General features: G+C 38.5%; 1 protein-coding gene across 5 annotated transcripts in view; it reads left to right on the top strand.

Moving 5' to 3' along the window:
• Positions 1 to 16,624, top strand: part of ANKRD50 (ankyrin repeat domain containing 50) — a 50,711-nt gene that overhangs the window by 22,782 nt on the left and 11,305 nt on the right. For all 5 annotated transcript variants that reach the window (XM_058192539.1, XM_058192534.1, XM_058192538.1 and 2 more), the window contains exon 3: positions 1,464 to 1,693. In XM_058192539.1, the coding sequence (XP_058048522.1) occupies positions 1,464 to 1,693 (230 nt within the window). The remainder of the gene's footprint in view (positions 1 to 1,463; positions 1,694 to 16,624) is intronic.

The raw sequence follows: 16,624 nt of genomic DNA on the forward strand, positions 1-16,624 counted from the left end.
TGGGCCAGTTGCATATTCGCAGCCCTAGGAAGAAGACAATGACAAACCACTTCTGAAAAACCTTGCCAAGAAAACTGTAGAAACTGGTCCACGCAGTTGCCAGGAGTTAAAAACTGATTCAAAGGCACACTTGAACACAAAGATTTTTCTCATGTTTCCAATAATGTGAAGCAGAAAATAGCTTTTTAGTGGGTCCTGACGTGATGTTATATTATTTTGAGGGCATTCCCTCCACTTGGTTAACTTTTGTAGCCTTCTGAATTTTTTAACTTTATTTTTTCACTTTTAACCTGTATGTTTTAACTCGTTCTTAATCCTTTTTTTAAGTGGGCTTCATATTTCCCAGATTTTTGTATAAGATCTGGATATATAAATGTTTTAAATAAATACTGTGAAAAGGTGTACTATCCCTGCTATTGAAATTTGATTGTTTATCATGTTTTCATATTGTTTATGGCTTTTAATATTTTCATTTTATCCTTGAATGAAGGTATTGTCAGAGCATAATGTTATTTTACAACAGGTATTATTAATTCTGCATATTACTGACAACTGTGCATTTGCCACATTGTGCAGAAACTGCATTTACTGTACTGTACTGACTTTGAGGACAATCTAATGTAGATCATTATGAGAAGCCAATTATTCCTGCCTAGGAATGGTCATAGTTCATGTGGCAGGGCAGTTGAAGCTGGCCAAAATCAATCTAGGTCACTGTTGCTGTTACTATTATATCTTGTTAGAAAGGAAGCTGGAACTTTTATTTTTTGAAAGACTGTAATCCGGTTCTCTTAATTGGAAGTTATTATGCAGAAGCAAACTATGCACTTGATTATCTTCAAGATTACAATGTTTAATTTGTTTTCTCAATCTGCTGGTCTCTGGCTATATTAGGAATAAAGTTTCTGAAAGTCTAAATTAGTGTGGTTAATACTTGCTTTGAGTTATGAAGAATTCTAGTGCCAACCTATCACACTTGCATAATAAATAAATTGTAAAATATTAAGAGTCCCCAACAATATCAAGAAAATATTTTAATGTGATAGCAGGGATAATTTTTGTCTACATATATGCAACTTCCACTGTCACATAATTTCTAATAATGTGACAGAATGTATTTATTGGACTAATTCCAAAGAGGTTCTTTGTGTGCTATGTGTGCTTATTGAACTCCTTTCAAAATTTAAAATAGCTTTTTTTCAATTTGTTTGATTGCTTTAGAAACTCTTTTGAAGTGTCTCTGAATACCTTCTATTGAAGGAGAAAAGGTGTAGAAATGCAGACATAGCTGGGAAAGAACAGCTTCTGAAGCAGCTATAAAAGCCTGGAAAAATTGCAGATGCTTTCGTTATTTGAAAATAGATGGTTTCCACATATTTATGCATGTTCTTTTTAAGCCATTGTTTCACCCTATTATTAGGTGTGCACACATGATTTTTATATTTCTTCCTTTTTTGTTTCAGGTGCATTTTGCTTCCACTTCTGGGAGCTAAGAGCCCCCAACAAAGTTACTTTCTCTTGGTGGATTCTGTAGATGAGGGGTGCAATATTGCTGAAGGTGACCAAACATCTACAGGATTATCTGGAACTATAGCTGAGCTTCTAGCTACTCACTATGAATTTTTTCCCCCATGGTTACTGCTTCTCTGTTCTGCTCGAAAGCAGAATAAAACCGTCACAAAATTGTTTACAGGTAAGTACATGTTTTAATGACATTATTTCTCATTTGTAGTGTGTTTTAAGAGGATTATATAAGAAGCATTATAGAAAATATGAAGTATATATAAAAAATTGATATCTATATCATTAACCTATATGAACAATCTATATTCTTGGAATATGTACATGTTATTTCAGATTTATATACTCCAGATATTACAACAGGTAGCACACCTGACTGACTTTATTGTTCATTGACAAAAAGAACTTAAATAGGATCAGCCTTGGTTATAACAACTGCATTGCTTGGGAACCAAAATTATGGTTCTAACTAGGACCATAATTTACAAGTCATTAGTCAAGGACTACCAACATTTGGAATGTACCAGGTTTAATAATGGTGGTGCATACATTTGTGTCTGTTTCTCTTCCCCCCCCCCCCCCGGTAAAAATTCTTGATTTACTACTTTACATTTTAAGAATGGAAATTGTATTTTGAAGTTTATTGAATGGGTGTAGCCGCATTTGATTATGGGAGAGCTGTTGGCAAAAGCTATTGGGAGTCTTCTACAACTTGTTGTTCCAGTCTTGGCTGATTTGTAAGCTCATTTTGTCACTCTGCTGCTATTGTTTCAGAGATTTTTCTGAAGTGTAAGCAGTGGATTTCCAGCTTGCCTACAAAGCTGCTTGTTTTAAGAAAAGGACTTCAGAAAAATCTCTTTTTTTAAATAAAAGAAAAAGAAAAAGCAAATTAGTAAGCCAAGTAATATGTTTATCTTCCTATATTAATGACACATCTAATACCTAATTGGCACCAATATTAGCTTCTGGTAAAAAAAATGGTATGGGTTGGGGAAATCTAAGTCCACTGGGAAAAAAAGATTGAAATAACTCCCTGTGACAGAGATAATAATTAACATTTGGAAGATATCACACAGGATTTATTTTGTTTTGTGTTGCATTTGTTTCTTTGTTGCATTTTTACAGGATTATTTTTTCTAACCACTGGATAAATGAAAGGAATTTAGCACCTTGTGAGAAAACAATAACATCAAAGCAACATAGAATGTCTTGAAATCTGGAAGGAAAAATAAATTGGTAAATGAACTTCCAAAGCCAGATTCTAAACATTCCCTATTTTAAGAAAATATGAGAAAAGCTTTTAAGAACTTTAATAGATAACTATAGAATACATGTTATAATTAGGCCCAGTTTAGTGTAGTGATGAAGTGGCATAAAACTTAAGTCCGGATTCTGTCCAGCCAAAGATGATCTTGGGCCAAACACACATACTGTACTCAGTCCTAGGAAGGAGGCAACAGTAAACCATTTCTGAAATGCCAAAAAAACTGCAGGCAGTAGTTTGGGTGATTACCAGGAGTCAACCACAGACAGAGAGGGAGAGGGAGAGGGAGAGAGAGAGAGAGAGAGAGAGAGAGAGAGAGAGAGAGATAAGTAGGTCACAGATAAATCGAGAAACAACACAAAAGAAAGAAAGAAAGCAGTTGACTCAAGATATGATGCAAAGGAAGAATAATAATTGGCATCTTATTGTTATAGTAAAGAAGCCAGAAAATCCAAATCTCAGAATGAAATGAGGCCAATAAACACTGTAAAGTACTAAAACAACAAAGATCACCAAACTGAGATTAAAAGACACAAAAAAAAAAAATTAGCTGATTTTGAGAAAGAATAAGAACAAGCTGTGAAACCGTGTTATGTGGAACAGATGCGGACTTGCTCCCTCTCTGGAAGATTAGTGATAATAGATTTTATTAAAGAACCAAATTTTAGGAACAGATTTCCACTTTTGAAATCCTTACATTCACACTCACCTTTTTTTAAAAAACTATGCAATGAAGCATTCACTTTATGGAACAGCATCCATTTACTGTAGTTTGCCTAGCAAGTAGCATCCTATATTTAAACTTTATTAAATGAAAAACCACAACGTTATGGTAATAAATGTCTGTTTGTAGACACCCATATGGTCCAGCTTTACATTAGAAAATTCCAAGAGCCTTTTCTCTACCTTAGTCTTGTATACTAAATTCAGTACTATCTCTATCTTGTCAGATTAAATTTGCTTTATATTTAACATTTCTTTAATAACATTTTTTGGAAATTAATGACATGGTTGATATTGTGGCTACCATTTTCTGATTCTATTTTTTTTCCTTCACTATTTTTCTTGTCATAAGCATCTTGTAGGAAATTCTATGTCTAAAACATTTAATCTCATCTAGTGTATAGTTCCTGAAATCATAAAATTATGTTGGTATCATATAAAAACCAACAGGATGTATTTTCCATAAGAAATTGTTTGTCCTTTACAATTAATTCCAAAATCTTACTGTAAATTTCAATATTTCAATTTTATCTGGACCCTTAGTCAATTTATAACTTTTAAAGATGAAAATCTTACTTAGTTTTTCGCTGTTTATATCAGATTTTAAATTATTAAGCTTATAATTAGTTTTCTTTCATTCAGGAATGAAGATAGATTCACCAGGTGTTTTCAAACTTGTCATTCACAAGGTGTCTAATAGCTCACAAGTAGTTAATGAGTTATTTATGAAAGTGATTAGAAAGTGAGACTTGCGTCCTTTAAAGATCTCCATTGTGGTTGCAAACAAGATTGCAAACAAAATCCAAGGCAAACAAAATCCTGGTATGCATCACTAGAGGGATCACTAGCAGGAAAAAAGGAGATCCTAATCCTGCTATATAGAACTTTAGTCAGACCCCACTTGGAATGGAAACCACTCTTTAAAAAATAATAATAATCAGGTTGAGTGAGCCCAGAGATGGGCAACAAGAATGGTGAAAGTCTAAGGGACAAAATATATCAGGAGAGATTAGAGGAAGTAAATATGTACAGCCTGGAGAATAGAAGAGAAAGTGGGAGACATGACTGAAACCTTTTAATATAAAAGGTTTCAGTCATGTCTCCCACTTTGAAGTATGAATAAGATTCTAGAAGGATTTCAATATTAAGCAAAAACATGTCTTAACCGCAAGCTGACAGGAGGAAAATTCAAAACTAATATTAGACAGTATTAGTTCACAGAAAGAATAGCCTTTGGAAGCTTGGACCCAACTTCTAGCAAAGATAGGATGTCAGTTAACAGTTTAAACACACATGTCCATTATCTGTCAATTTTTTTAAAAAAATTAAAGGGCAGATCGATAGATCACTAAGTCTATGTCTGCCACCAGTTTTCTATGTTTCTGTAGTTAATTCCATTATTTCCCAGAGCTCAAACCCATGGAAACCTGTTGTCCAGAGCACATTTAGGCAATCTCCTGTCTTCTCTTCTTCCACCCTCTCCTTATCTATAATAGTTCGAAGGAACTGATCTACTCATCAATTCCATGGTCTTTATCATAGTCAGAGCCATCTTCAGTTCACTATACAAACCCTAGAAGTCTCAACATTTTGGGTTTTTTGAAAAGTAGTTTAGTTTTTGTGACCATTAAGACAAAATTAGAAAAAACTGAGCAGCCTATAAATTTTTGTTTTTCCAAATCTAAATTGTAGACTCTCATTCTGAAAAAATCAGGCATATTTTCACAAAAAAAAAAAAAAAAGGAGTAGGGCCTCTATCCAGCCTTAAAAAACCTTTTCTACACAAAGTTTGACCAGCATCAACATTTACAACACAAATTTAGGCATCTTCACAGCAAGTTTATTTATTACAATTGTTACATTGCTTCAATAGTTATCTGTCAAAATTGCCAGCTACCTTATAAATTATGATACTTACATTGTATTACTTTAACTTATTGATAGCTTTTGTTATTTTTATTGTAAACTAATGAGATTCAATAAAAAGAAATGAAATACTTTTCAGGTTGAAAAAGAAGCAAAACATTATATTAAGCTCAAAAGAACAGATTAAGGCTTGGGAAGATTTGACCTGTATTGTTGACAAAGTAGTTCTACACAGAACTTTGGGCTTTGGGATAAATATGTAGCACTATTCTATATTTTAGAATAGTTTCATTCAAATTCAAACTGAATTTGTATATGTATGTATAAATAAAAGTTACACTTAAACATTTATTTACAAACATATATGCATGTGTTTATATCAACATACACACATATATTGATAAAAATATTTTTTCAGATTTTGAATTTTAATTATTAAATTATTTGATTTTATAACAATTGCAATATTTCAAGAGTTATTAAAATGCCACCTATGCATCAAGAGTACGTGAGTAGCATTTTATTTAGGTTTGTTGAAAGGGAATTGATCTTAACTTGAAATCAAATTAAGTGGCAGGGAAATGAAATAATTATTCAAAAATTTGAAAATTTGTTACCCAGAGCTCACAAAAGCCCACAACCAGTAGAATTTCTGAAATATTGTGCTTTGAGAAAAACAAGACATAAACATATTTTTAAAACTAGAGAGCAGAAAACTGTAAGATTCTGTTTTACTTTATATTGTTACTTATAAAGGATGTGGATGTGCCTTATGATGTCCTTGTCAGAATGTTTTGAGTATGTATTTCTACCTAAATGATTCTTGATGAACGTATCTTTTCTTTTATGTACACTGAGACCAAGACCTTGTGCGTCCACTTGGCCAATAAAAAATAAAAAGGGAAAAGGGTCCAAAGTAGTCTTCAGTTATATATTGCTGAGGCAGATCTGTGAATCCAGAGGCCTCAAGAGCAAGTGTGTCACAGAGTACAGTCTTATTTTGCAAAGAAGCTAGTTATGTACAGATTCTCAAACATTCCTATGGCAATGCAGATTCCACCTACCAAAAATCTGTCTGGTTTCTGCATACTCTCTTATCTTGAAGTAAAGACTAAAATCAGTTAAGGTCCTTTTGACTTTTTTTTTCCTTGTTGATCTCTCCTTTGAACTTTTATTATTTCAGGTTAGTGACTGCATCCCAGATTTAAGTTAGACTGAATTAAACTAGAATATGTTATCAGCAAATATGTTTACCTAAAGAGCAAGGAATGCTGCTTAAAGACACACATTCAAGTTTTACAGAAAAAATTAATGGATTCCATGGCTTCTTGCTGCACTTAATTACTATTTGGGGAAAGTTGTACTTATTATTACCAGATTATAGCAAAAGCTGTGGTGCAGAGTTAATATATACAAAAAGGAAGCAAATCCCCCGAGAACTTTTCAAAATTTATCTCGTATTATTATAGACTTCAATATTCAGGATTCCAAAGTATGCAGCAAGTCAGATATTTGCATCTGTCCCAAGTCTGATGGGCAAATGCAGGCTTTTTAGAACTGAATGTCACTTTCTTTTTCTTTTTCCACTGGAAATATTACTTAACAATATCTGGATCAAGAGTTCTATTATTAGTATCAAATAGAGTATCATGCTTTTATCATGAATTATTACTATTTTTTATAAAACAGGAATGCACATACAATATAGTAGTTTATCCTAACTCTTATTATATGGGCTTAGAATGCTGGCTAGCCATACATTAACAGGCCTTTTCAATATATATCTTAGATGATCTGAGAGATTGAATCTTAGGACTTTGTGCAACTAAGGCAAATGCAATACTCCTAATTGAATTTTAACTCCTTTTACAAACAAATGTGAGATACATTCCACAAGAAAACTATATCTTGTATGTTCCCCTGTATATGCTTATTTATCTTAACTTTTCTTGGAGCATACGCTATTACCAAATTCTCTCCACATCCTTAAATTACAATGAATATGTATGTAGTAGGAAAAAATACCACATATAGAGTATAATTGTGCAATAATACATAGTGTGCCATAACATGTTTATATGTGAGCTAGGGCTGTTCTACACACACTGACAGAAAAATACCTTAAAGCAGCTTTATTAAGCCTTTTGGATAATGCTTTAGCACAGCAGTCCCCAACCTTTACGCCATGATGGTTGATGGGGGCAGGGGAACCAGCCCACACAAGCAGAGGGCCGGTGCACATGCTCATGCAATTCAAGCTGCGTGCCCATTTGCCAGCCAGGTGCTTGCATGACCTGATTCCAAAGAGGCCATGACCAGTAGTGGGCCAGGGTTGGGCACCCCTGCTTTAGCACTTCAAGGACAGGTGTTTCATTCAAACCAATATATTTTGTGAAGCACTTCACACAAATTCATTTAAAATTCTTAACTAAATTGAATATCAATCTGTACAAATTCAGTTTCCAGATCTCATGGAAATTTTAGTAGCGGTCTTTAACTTCTTGTTGTTTAAGTGTTGACAATTACTAGTAGCATTTAAAAGAGGCTAAATACAAAAATAATAAATTCCTCAACTATAGTGTATACAGGTACTCTTATGTTTCAGCTCTGATTATATTAGTACTGCAGAAAAAAATCTATATTCAAGTCTCTTCCATATACTTACCTGCAAGTTTGTGCATATATATATATGAGGAAGGGACTTAAATATATATACAGACTTGAAATGGACAATTAAACCAGTTTTAACAAATAACAGATTTATTATTTTCAGGTACTTGTACAACTGCAAGAAGTCTGCGGTTTGACTTTTGTTAAATGATATTGTTAAAAGGATTTGGTTGTCCAGTTAATGTTTAGTTAGTGATTATTAATTCCTTTTGAAAAGATGTACACAAAATGCTAATATACCTAATACGATAAAAATCAACTTAGCTTGGTGATGCAAATTATTCATATTTACAACATAGGAACATTGTTCATCATTTAGATTACAAATGTAAAAGATGCACTGAGTAAGGACAAATGCATTGAGTGAAGGACAAAATATGAAGTATGTTAATGATGGAAAAGGCAAACACATTGAAGATAATAAAATGTACTGTTATAGCATAGTCTTGCTAATTTAATAGGAACAGCTGTGTTTGTATGTGTGTGCGTGCGTGCTTCTGCCTGTGTGTTTGGCATCTTTAAAAGATCAGATCTGTTGTATCTCTAAAAGCTTTATGCCACAGTGAATTTTTAACCTCCAAGTTACCAATGTTTTGTATTAACATTTCTGTCACATTAAAGACCAAAATATCAGAGACCAAATGTTACTTTCAATATTCACAAGATACCAGAATCTACATTTGGCATGGATTTGTTGATATAATCAACAAATATATAATGAGCCCTGGTAGTGCAGTGGTTAAAGTGCAGTATTGCAGGCGAATTCTGCAAACAGCCTGAATTTGATCCCTGATCCTGATCCTGACAGGGATCAAGGTTGACTCAGCCTTCCAAAGTCTTTAAAATGATCCAGATTTTGTGGGGGGTGGGGGCTGGGGCGGGGGAGCAATATGAAAATAATACTTCTACATTGTAAACTGGCCAGACACTGCTTTAAAGTGATATGGGGCAGCACATAACTATTGCTATTGCTATAATGTAATTAATACTTAATAAATCAAAGAAATCTTTGACTAGACCTTGATTTATTTTTTTAGCCATTTCTGTTGTAGATTTTCTTGTGTCTTGGGATCATTGTCTTGTTGTATGACCCGTTAGCTGTCAGACAAATGGCCTCACATTTGACCCTAAAATATAGAGAAGTTCATGGTGTGTAGATGAGTTCATGGTCAACTTAATGGTGTACAGAGTAGTTCATGGTCAGCTCAATGACTGCAAAGTCCCCAGGTCTGTGGCTGCAAAACAAGCCCGAATTATCACCCTTCCATCAACATGCTTGATGGTTTGTATGAGATGTTTGTGTTGATATGCTGTGTTTGATTTTTGCCAGACATGACACTATGCATTATGGCCAAACATCTCCACTTTGGACATGTCTGTCCAAAGGACATTGTTCCAGAAGTCTTGTGATTTGTTCAGATTTAACTTTGCAAGCCTGAGCTGTGCAGTCATGTTCTTTTTAGAAGAGGCTTTCTCCTGGCAACCTTTCTAAACAAACTATAATTGTTCAGTCTTTTTCAAATTATTCTGTCATGAATTTTGTTGAGTTCACGAAATAAGGAGACAGGTGACAGGACTTCAGTAACAACAGCTCTTAAGTTTATTGTGAGAACCCAGCAACTGGAATAGGAGAACAGTCCTCCTTATATAGCATTTGGGCTGAGACACCAGCCAATTAGAAATGTGCTTTTTCCCACCCAAATTTCCCTCCAAGAATTCAAATACATAACACCCCGCCCTTCCCAGAACACATTTAGCTAAAATTTACAAATTATTTACATACGTAGTCACACAGGTAACCAGGGCGTTCCCTGCGCCTGGTTGATCTGCGTAACTCATTTCTAGGCGGGGAGTCGAGCTGGTCGGAGGGATTTTCTGTTCCTCCCAGCTCCTGCGATTGGCCTTCCTGGCCTGGATTATGGACGGACTTTGCTTCGGTGATTTCTGGTAGGACTGGAGGGTATCGCTGGACCTCACAACTTTCAGATAAGTCCCCCGACCAATCTCAGCTTGAGTTAGCTGTTGGTGTAAACAGCGGGTAGTCAGGGCCTGGTTGCTTTGTTCGTTGGAACTCTGTTTTGGCTGCCAATCTGTTTCGAATCTGGTCAACATGCCTTCTCCAGACTCTCCCATCACCCATGTCAATTTTGTATGACTTCGGGCCTGTAATGTCAAGAATTGTCCCTGCCAACCACAAGGGTCCCTCCCCATAGTTTCTTGCGGAAACTGGAGAGCCTATTGAGAATTCCCTGGTCCTGTTTTCTAGTGTCCAATAACTATCGGGGGAATAGCTTGGATTTAAATGGTCTCAAGGGCATCGTAGCCTCCTTCCCATTAGTAATTCCGCAGGGCTGCAGCCGGTGGTTGTACACGGGGTCCCATGTTGGACTATCAAGAATGTGTCAAATTTGGCTTGCCAGTCCCCCCCGGGCTTATCCAGGATAGTGCCTCCTTGGCACTCCTAACAAAACGTTCTGCAAGGCCATTGCTAGCCGGATGGAAAGGCGCTGAGAGGGCAAGATGGATGCCCAGCTCGACGAGGTAACTTTCGAATTGGGTGGCTGTAAATTGTGGACCATTGTCCGAGACAATAATATCGGGCAACCCGTGTGTCACAAATAGTCGTTCTAGAACACGGATCACTGCCTCAGCAATCACAGATCGCATTAGGATTATTTCCAACCATTTGGAAAATGCGTCCACTAAGATCAAAAATGTTTGATCGTGGAAAAGACCGACAAAATCTATGTGAAGCCTAGACCACAGTCCCTGGGGTTTTTCTCACTCTCTTACGGGGGCTGTTGGGGGCAGTGGTCTGGAGTCCTGGCAGGGACTGCATCGCTCCACCCAATCACCAATGTTCTTGTCAAGCTGGGGCCACCAGTTCTTATCAAGCTGGCGCCAACCCCTTCATGCGCACAATACCAGGGTGCCCCACATGCAATAAATTCAAGACATTTTCTCGAAGGCTTGATGGAACAACCACCCTATCTCCCCACAACAAACCCCCCTTGCGTAGACAGTTCAAATCGCTTTTTTACAAATTGCTTGAACTCTTCGCCAGTAGAACTGGGTCACCCCCTTTGCACCCAGCCAATAACAGTTCTGATAATAATGTCTTTGGCAGATACCCTGGCAACTTCGACAGAAGTAATTGGGCAATGTCTAGAGCAGTGGTTCCCAACCAGTGTGCCGCGGCACTAAGGGGTGCCGTGAGATCTTTTGAGGGTGCCGGGAACTTTTGAGCTACGGAGATTTTAAATATCTATTTCCTTATAAGGGTGCCGGGAACTTTTGAAAGGCTTTCCAAGGGTGCCTCAAACAAGAAAAGGTTGTGCCTCAAACAAGAAAAGGTTGGGAACCACTGGTCTAGAGAGTCATTAAGAAGAACAGGGGTGCCCAAAGTGGGGTCCTTGACGAATTCTGGCAACGGGCATCTGCTCAAAGCATCCGTGTGTCCCAAATCTTTGCCCGGTCAGTGGTTTAAACGGTAGGAATAAGCGGCCAAGAAAATGGCCCATCGAGTCAGTCTGGGGGAAAGGGCAATAAGTGTGGGACGGTCCCCTGCCAAGGGGGCGATGGTCCATAACAATGTCAAAATGTCTGCCAAATAAATATTCATGAAATTTTTTCACCCCTGAGACAAGCGCTAGGGCCTCTCGATCTAACTGGCTATAGTTCCGTTCGGCTCCTGATAGAGTTCATGAGAAATAAGCAATGGGAGCTTCAGCTCCATTGGGTAGTTTGTGGCTCAAAACAGCCCCCACTCCGAAAGGGGATGCATTGCCCACAAGAACTAATGGCAAGATCCCATTATATTGGATCAGCAGACTGTCCCCGAGAACAGTTGCTTTACAGCTCAGAATGCAGCTGTCTCAGCTTTTCCCCATGTCCAAAGGGTCTTTTTGGCGAGCAGCCTGTGTAAAGGTTCTGCTACAGTAGCTTTGTCTTTTAAAAAAACTGAGTGAAAGTTCAAAAGCCCTAAAAAGGCCTGCAGTTCTGTCTTATTTTGGGGAGGGGGCTTTCTGAATGGCTTGAACCTTGCCTTCCGTTGAATGAATTCCCACCGCATCGAATTGATATCCTAAAAACTTGACTAAGGGCACTTATTAAGTTTAACTCGTCGCCCAGCAGTCCGGAAAATGGTCAACACCTTTCGTAGTTTCTCTCTTAATTCTTGTAGGTCATTTACTGACATTAAAACATCATCAAAATAGGGTACTACCCCTGGTAGACCCTACAACAGTCACTCCATCAGATTTTGAAATAGCCCTGGAGCTACGCTGACCCCAAATTGGAGTCTGGTGCACTTGAATGCACCCCTGTGCGTGACAATTGTTTGTACTTCCGCTGTGGCAGCGTCCACAGGCAATTGCTGGTATGCTTGTGCTAAGTCCAGCTTTGCAAAAATTTGACTGGGTCCCAATGAATGCAAAAAGTGTTGAACTATTGGGATAGGATATGCGCTTTTCTGTAAGGCTTTGTTTAATGTTGCCTTATAATCAGCGCAGATTCGGATAGAGCCATCTGATTTGACAGGAGTCACAATGGGTGTGTCGTGTCCCACTCCTCCGCTGACGGCCGGGTCAGGGAAATCCGAATCAGGCTTGCCTCTGCAGCTCTGCCCAAAGTCCTAGCAAAGTCCTCAGAGCAGGCAGGAGACCAGAAAGTGACTTCAGCAAGATAAGTTCGACTTTGCCTGACTCAGAGACTGCCAGAAAGCAGATCCTTTATATAGGCCATGGGGTGTGGTTCCATGACTCAGCACTCATTAAGGCCTGCCCCTCCCTTCCTTCTGTTGCCTCCGCCTATCCAGTCTTCTGATGCGAGGGTCACTCCAATCAGCAGCTGTTGGAAATAAACTTTCCTCAGGCTCACATGCTGTGGAGGAGGGGGAGGGGTCTAGCTGCTCCGTTTGCCTGGGCATGGAGCCAGGGCTGGGGCCGGGGGATGCTCCCTCCTCTGCAGCCTGCTTGGGCATGGAGCCAGGGCTGGGACCGGGAGGCATACATTCCTCCGTGTTCGGGAGCAGATAAGAAGGCCCCGGCTGCTGTGAGAGCGGGCAAGACACAACAGGGTGTCTCCCACTTTGCGTGGTCGACTGGGATTAGTATGCCCTGTTGCACTAATTTATCAAGTTCTTTGTCGATTTTCAGTTTAAGGGCTAATGAGACCCTCCTAGCCTTTAGTCATATTGGGGCAATTGCAGGATCTAAGTTAAACGAAATAGGGGTCCCCATACACTTGCCCAGGCTGTCTTTAAACATGTCATGGAACTCCTGCAGTAGCTCCTCCTTCAAATCGCACCCGATGATGTGGACTCCAGAGACTCCAGAGACTCCCATGCCCAGGGCCCAATCAAGACCCTGGAGGCTGGGAAAGTGTCCTTTCACAATGGTGATTGGTAGAGTCTTTTTGTGCTGGCTGTAAGTGACCCGAACTGTTGTGATTTCTTTTATGGGAATTCATTTTCCCTGATAATCTTGGATTCACAGTCTTTGAGGTTTGAGGTGACCCTTTGTGATGTGCGGGATGGCTGTGATCAATTTGTCCCAGGACATGATAGTGATCAATGACCCAGTGTCGACTTCCATTTTACATGGAACGCCTTCGATGTATGCAGTTGTGAAGATTTTCCTCTCTGGACTGGCAGAAGATTGCCCTATCCTTACGGTGGTTTGATTCTATTTTGCTCTCTTTTGGGCTGGACCAAGGGGAGCTCTTCAGTTTTGAAATGGCTGTGGATTGGCTGGCTTGAATTCCGCTCTGTGCTTTTGGTGGCTTGGCTGCAATGCTCTGCATACGCGTGCTAAGTGCCCCTTCTTTTCAGAACATCTACAGATAACGTCCTTAAAATGGCAGGATTGTCTCTGATGGGCTCCCCCGCAACTAGCACAGCTCTCTCTCTCATTTCGTTCCAGTTTCTCGGTTCGGAATACTTCTTTGATCTCGCCGTCACTCTCGGGATTTTTTGTTGTTGTTGTTGTTTACATTTATATCCCGCCCTTCTCCGAAGACTCAGGGCGGCTTACAGTGTGTAAGGTTTGGCTTCCTCGCTATGTACTGGCACTGTTTTCGATGTGTTGTCAGTCATAGAGGTTCTCTGCAGTGTCTCGGCAGCTTTGGAGGATAGTTCGTGAGCCCTGGCTTCGTCCAGGGCTAAGTGGAGCATTAGGTTTGTTTTGGCAAGAAGTCTCCTCTGTAATCGAACGTCTCTCACTCCACAAATTAGTTGCTCTAGGAGCGCATCATTGAGGTCTCGGTACTTGCGGTGCAGTGCTGATTTTTTCAGGGCAGCCATGTAGACACTGATCAGACACCCTCACATTGGATTCTCTGGTGAAACTCGTATTGTTGCACAAATTTTGATGGCACTGGGGCATAGTGTGCTCAGAGGGTTGCTTGCAGTACTTGCCAGGGCACGGACTGGACAGGCATTGGCTCGGAGAGCACTTCAGCAGTGTCAAAAACCTCCGGTCCGCAGTGGCTTAGAAAGAATGCCCTCTTTCAATTATCGGAGAGGCCTTGGAAATCGTTGGCCTCAAGGAAATACTCGATTTGAGCCATGTATGACCCCCACTTCTCTCTAGCTGGGTCGAATGGTGATGGCGGCGTGTAGGTAGACATGTTTGGCATCTTCTTATCGTAGGTGCCCTAACTGGCTAGGTTCGATAGCTAAATCCAATTCAGCTCTTTTCTGGTCTCTCTGCCAGCTTTATCCCAACTTAGTCACCAGGGTTGAGTTCGCGAAATAAGGAGGCAGGAGACAGGACTTCAGTAACAACAGCTCTTAAGTTTATTGTGAGAACCCAGAAACTGGAATAGGAGAACAGTCCTCCTTATATAGCATTTGGGCTGAGGCACCAGCCAATTAGAAACGTGCTTTTTCCCGCCCAAATTTTCCTCCAAGAATTCAAATACATAACAAATTTCAACATTTAATATGCTAACTGAGGCATGTAGACTGTGAGATGTACCTGTTGGTTTTGCTTTTTTTCCCCAACATTTCTCTGAGCATTGAGCATTCTCGAAGCATTACCTTCAGGTGAATTTGCTAGGCCATCAATGGGTTTAATAAATGAATAAACAAATGTAAAATAAAATCAAGAGAGCAGTTGGTGGCAGAGGACATTACTATCAATGGTTTTATTATTTATAGTTATATGAAAAATGTAAAACAGGGAAGGGAATAGAATAGAATAGAATAGAATAGAATAGAATAGAATAGAATAGAATAGAATAGAATAGAATAGAATAGAATAGAATAGAATAGAATAGAATTTTATTGGCCAAGTGTGATTGGACACACAAGGAATTTGTCTTGGTGCATATGCTCTCATATGCATATATAAAAGAAAAGATACCTTCATCAACATACAACACTTACAACACTTAATGATAGTCATAGGCTACAGAAAACAATCAATATCAGTATAAATTGTAAGGATACAAATAACAAAGTTACAGTCATAAGTGAAAGGAGATGCGTGATAGCAACGATGAGAAGGTTAATAGTAGTGCAGATTTAGTAAATATTTTGACAGTGTTGAGGGAATTATTTGTTTAGCAGAGTGATGGCATTCAAGGAAAAAACTGTTCTTGTTTCTAGTTGTTCTGGTGTGCAGTGCTCTATAGCATCATTTTGAGGGTAGGAGTTAAAGAAGTTTATGTCCAGGATGTGAGGGGTCTGTAAATATTTTCACAGCCCTCTTTTTGATTTGTGCGGTATACAGGTGCTCAATGGAAGGCAGGTTGATAGCAATTGTTTTTTCTGCAGTTCTAATTATCCTCTGAAGTCAGTGTCTGTCTTGTTGGGTTGCAGAATCAAACCAGAGAGTTATAGAGGTGCAGATGACAGACTTAATAATTCCTCTGTAGAACTGAATCAGCAGCTCCTTGGGCAGCTTGAGCTTTCTGAGTTGGCGCAGAAAAAACATTCTTTGTTGTCCTTTTTTACGTATATATACTTTATTAAACTTTTTTACATTAAAAGCATTAAAAAAAGGGGAAAAAAGGCTTATATCATTTAACAGCTTATTTGTAGTGTTTTTCATCTAATAATAATCCATGCAATAATGACAAACATTAAAGTATACATATTTGTGTTCTTATTTTATCTATTGATTTTGCTTAGTAACTAAATATTCCTATCTCCTTTCCATCCATCCATACCACCGTTCCCATATACCATAGAATACTGATGTCTCCTTATCCTTCAGACTCAAAGTTAGTTTGTCCATTTCTGCGCAATTCATAATCTTTTGTACAATTAGTCTCTCTGTGGGCACACATGGCTGTTTCCAACATTGAGCGAAGGCCATCCTAGCAGCAGTTAATATATGTAGTATTAAATATTTTACACATATTTTTTAAAAAAGTTCGGGTTCTAGATCCAATTGTTCATTCGTGATTTCTTGTAGCCACTTTTTAATTTTTAACCAATATTTACGTGCTTCGGGGACTTTGTTGTCCTTTTTTGATGACGTTTTTGATGTTAGCTGTCCATTTTAGATCTTGTGATATGGTAGAACCTAGAAATTTGAAGATTTCTACTGTTGATACTGTGTTGTCAAGTATTGT

The sequence above is a fragment of the Ahaetulla prasina genome, chromosome 8, assembly GCF_028640845.1.
Source record: "Ahaetulla prasina isolate Xishuangbanna chromosome 8, ASM2864084v1, whole genome shotgun sequence".
Lineage (NCBI taxonomy): Eukaryota > Metazoa > Chordata > Lepidosauria > Squamata > Colubridae > Ahaetulla > Ahaetulla prasina.